Raw genomic sequence first — 2,343 nt, 5'->3', positions numbered from 1 at the left:
GATTGGACTGGAGTTTCTTGAAAGACCTCAGGAACTTTTGCGATAACGAGGCAGATGTTGTTCTGACCGCACTACACCGTCGGCCGGACTCTGCCTGTCACTCTTTGTCACCGCCGCGGCAGGGTGATCTGCTCGAGAAACTCCGAGAGGGAAGTCAGACCGATCCCGTGCTTCACCAATTCAGGGTGTTCATCAGACAGACACAGACAGACAGTCTGTCTGTCTGATCACGTAATCAGACGAACAGACAACGGCAATACTATCACATAAGCAGACCAGACATTTTCTTGTTGTCTGCAGACAGTCTGCAGACATTGTACCTTTCTTGGCATTGAATGTAATCAATTCCAAATCTCGTCCCCTAACCCCAACCCTGACCCTATTAAGACTCAGCCGGGACCCGTGCTCCTCTGATTGGTTGTCGCGCAACGCACGCGACGCGGCGACACGCGAGTCCCGCAGTTTTGTGCCCGACTCGACAAAGCGCCGCCGAACAAGCCAACCACTCACTGCGAATTACGCCACGATGGCAGACACATCATTGAGTACAACGGAACCATGCACTGCACTCTCGCAGCGCAGACGGCAAAATGAGGGCAGTCTGCTAATTACTGGCACGGACCTGAGTGGCTACGCGCCCGCACCGCCCTCGAAGAAGCCGCGGGAAAGCTGGATATGGAAACACGGAGAGGCGTTGATACGAGACAGCGACTACAGCCTCGTTTGGCTCTGTACGATATGTCATGCCGACTCCGTGCATCATCCGCATAAGGACTACATCCTCGCAGCTGCCTCGACCACACCGGCACGACGTCACATGGAGCGACATGGTTTCGATCTCAAAGGACAACAGATGCACCGAGGTTTGAAGCGTCGAGCAGGCTCTTTGCTTGACTACGTCGATCGTCAGCACACGGCCGATCACTCGACTTTCAACGAGAAAGGATGGATTGATGCTTTCGTCCGATGGGCAGTGACGACCAACCAATCGTTACGACAGGCGAGCTCGCAATCACATCTATTCCTGCTAACCTTCCAAAACCCCCGACTAGAAAACTTGGTCCCGACCAGCGCAAATACGATCCGAGATTGGATCATGCAAGCAGCATCTGGTGCCAAGGAGAAAATCGAAAAATCCTTAAGTCGGGCAGCGAGTAGCATAACGATTTCCTTCGACAACTGGACCGCTGACAACGGCCTGGATTTTCTCGGAGTGACTGCCCATTACCTCGATGCTTCTCTCTGTCCGCGCGCCATACTTCTCGGTCTGCGCGACACGAGGGGATCGCACAGCGGCGAAAGCATCGCGGAGGAGGTCTTACGGGTGATCAACGACTTCGACATTGCCGAAAAAGTGGAGTATTTCATGGCAGACAACGCGACTGCAAACGACCGAGCGATCAGGGTTTTGAGCGGTAGTCTAGACATTGATCCAGAACACGACCGTCTGCGCTGCGGTGCCCATGTGATCAATCTCGTGGCCAAGGCGGTGCTTTACGGCACAGATAACGATGCAATCGATCAGGAAGAGCGCGAAGACTGCCTTTCGGACAGCCGCCATGTAGCCGCTCTCGAGGCAGTTGTGCGGTCTGAGCCTTTAGAAGAGGCTCTTCAGACGTGGCGTCGCAAAGGCCCTGTCGGGAAACTCCACAACCTAGTCACCCACATCCAGAAGACACCAAAACGTCGACGTTTCTTTGAGATGAAGCAAAACGTCGACGCCGACGCCGACGACGGCCGCATCTATCGAGTGATTGTCAACGGCGGCATCAGGTGGAACAGCAGCTGCGACATGATCGAGCGCGCCATGAAGCTCCGGGACGCCCTTGAGCTGTACCAAACACACTTCCGATCACTGAGCGATTCCGATCGACTTTCCTCTTCAGACTGCCTTGATGCTGCCGACTGGTCGGAGTTGGAGCGACTGCTTGAGGTACTATCACCCTTGAAGCATGCCTCTTTAAGGTTGCAAGCAGACAACGATACGAAGCATGCATTATGGGAACAACTGGCGACCTTCGACGGCCTACTAGGGGAGTTTGAACAGCTCAGGGAAAGGTACAGGTACGAGCCAAGTAGTCACATCAAGGCATGTATCAACCTCGGATGGAAGAAGCTCGACAAGTATTATGGGTTGTCGGACAAGACCTCCGCATACAGGCTGGCCATCTTCCTCCATCCTCACCTGAAGATGGCCTGGTTCGAAAGGCACTGGGGATGTCGGCCGGCATGGATCGATGCTGCGAACATAGATCTTGAATCTTGATTTTCTCAATCAGATAATCAATCAGGTAATCAATCAATCAGGTCCCTGATTGAGCTCGGACCTGAATAATCAGATTC

The 2,343-nt window shown here is 53.6% G+C and overlaps 1 protein-coding gene across 1 annotated transcript; it reads left to right on the top strand.

Annotated features, from left to right (window-relative positions):
• Nucleotides 1–526: 526 nt before the first annotated feature.
• Nucleotides 527–2,266, top strand: WHR41_09666 (uncharacterized protein; the record flags this gene model as incomplete). Its single annotated transcript, XM_069378268.1, has 1 exon — nucleotides 527–2,266. The coding sequence occupies one exon, from the start codon at nucleotides 527–529 to the stop codon at nucleotides 2,264–2,266; it is 1,740 nt and encodes a 579-aa protein (XP_069224771.1).
• Nucleotides 2,267–2,343: the final 77 nt, after the last annotated feature.

Source organism: Cladosporium halotolerans (genome assembly GCF_011745625.1).
Source record: "Cladosporium halotolerans strain TM138-S3 chromosome Unknown Sca334, whole genome shotgun sequence".
In the NCBI taxonomy this organism is placed as follows: domain Eukaryota; kingdom Fungi; phylum Ascomycota; class Dothideomycetes; order Cladosporiales; family Cladosporiaceae; genus Cladosporium; species Cladosporium halotolerans.
This window is presented reverse-complemented; position numbering and strand designations above follow the sequence as displayed.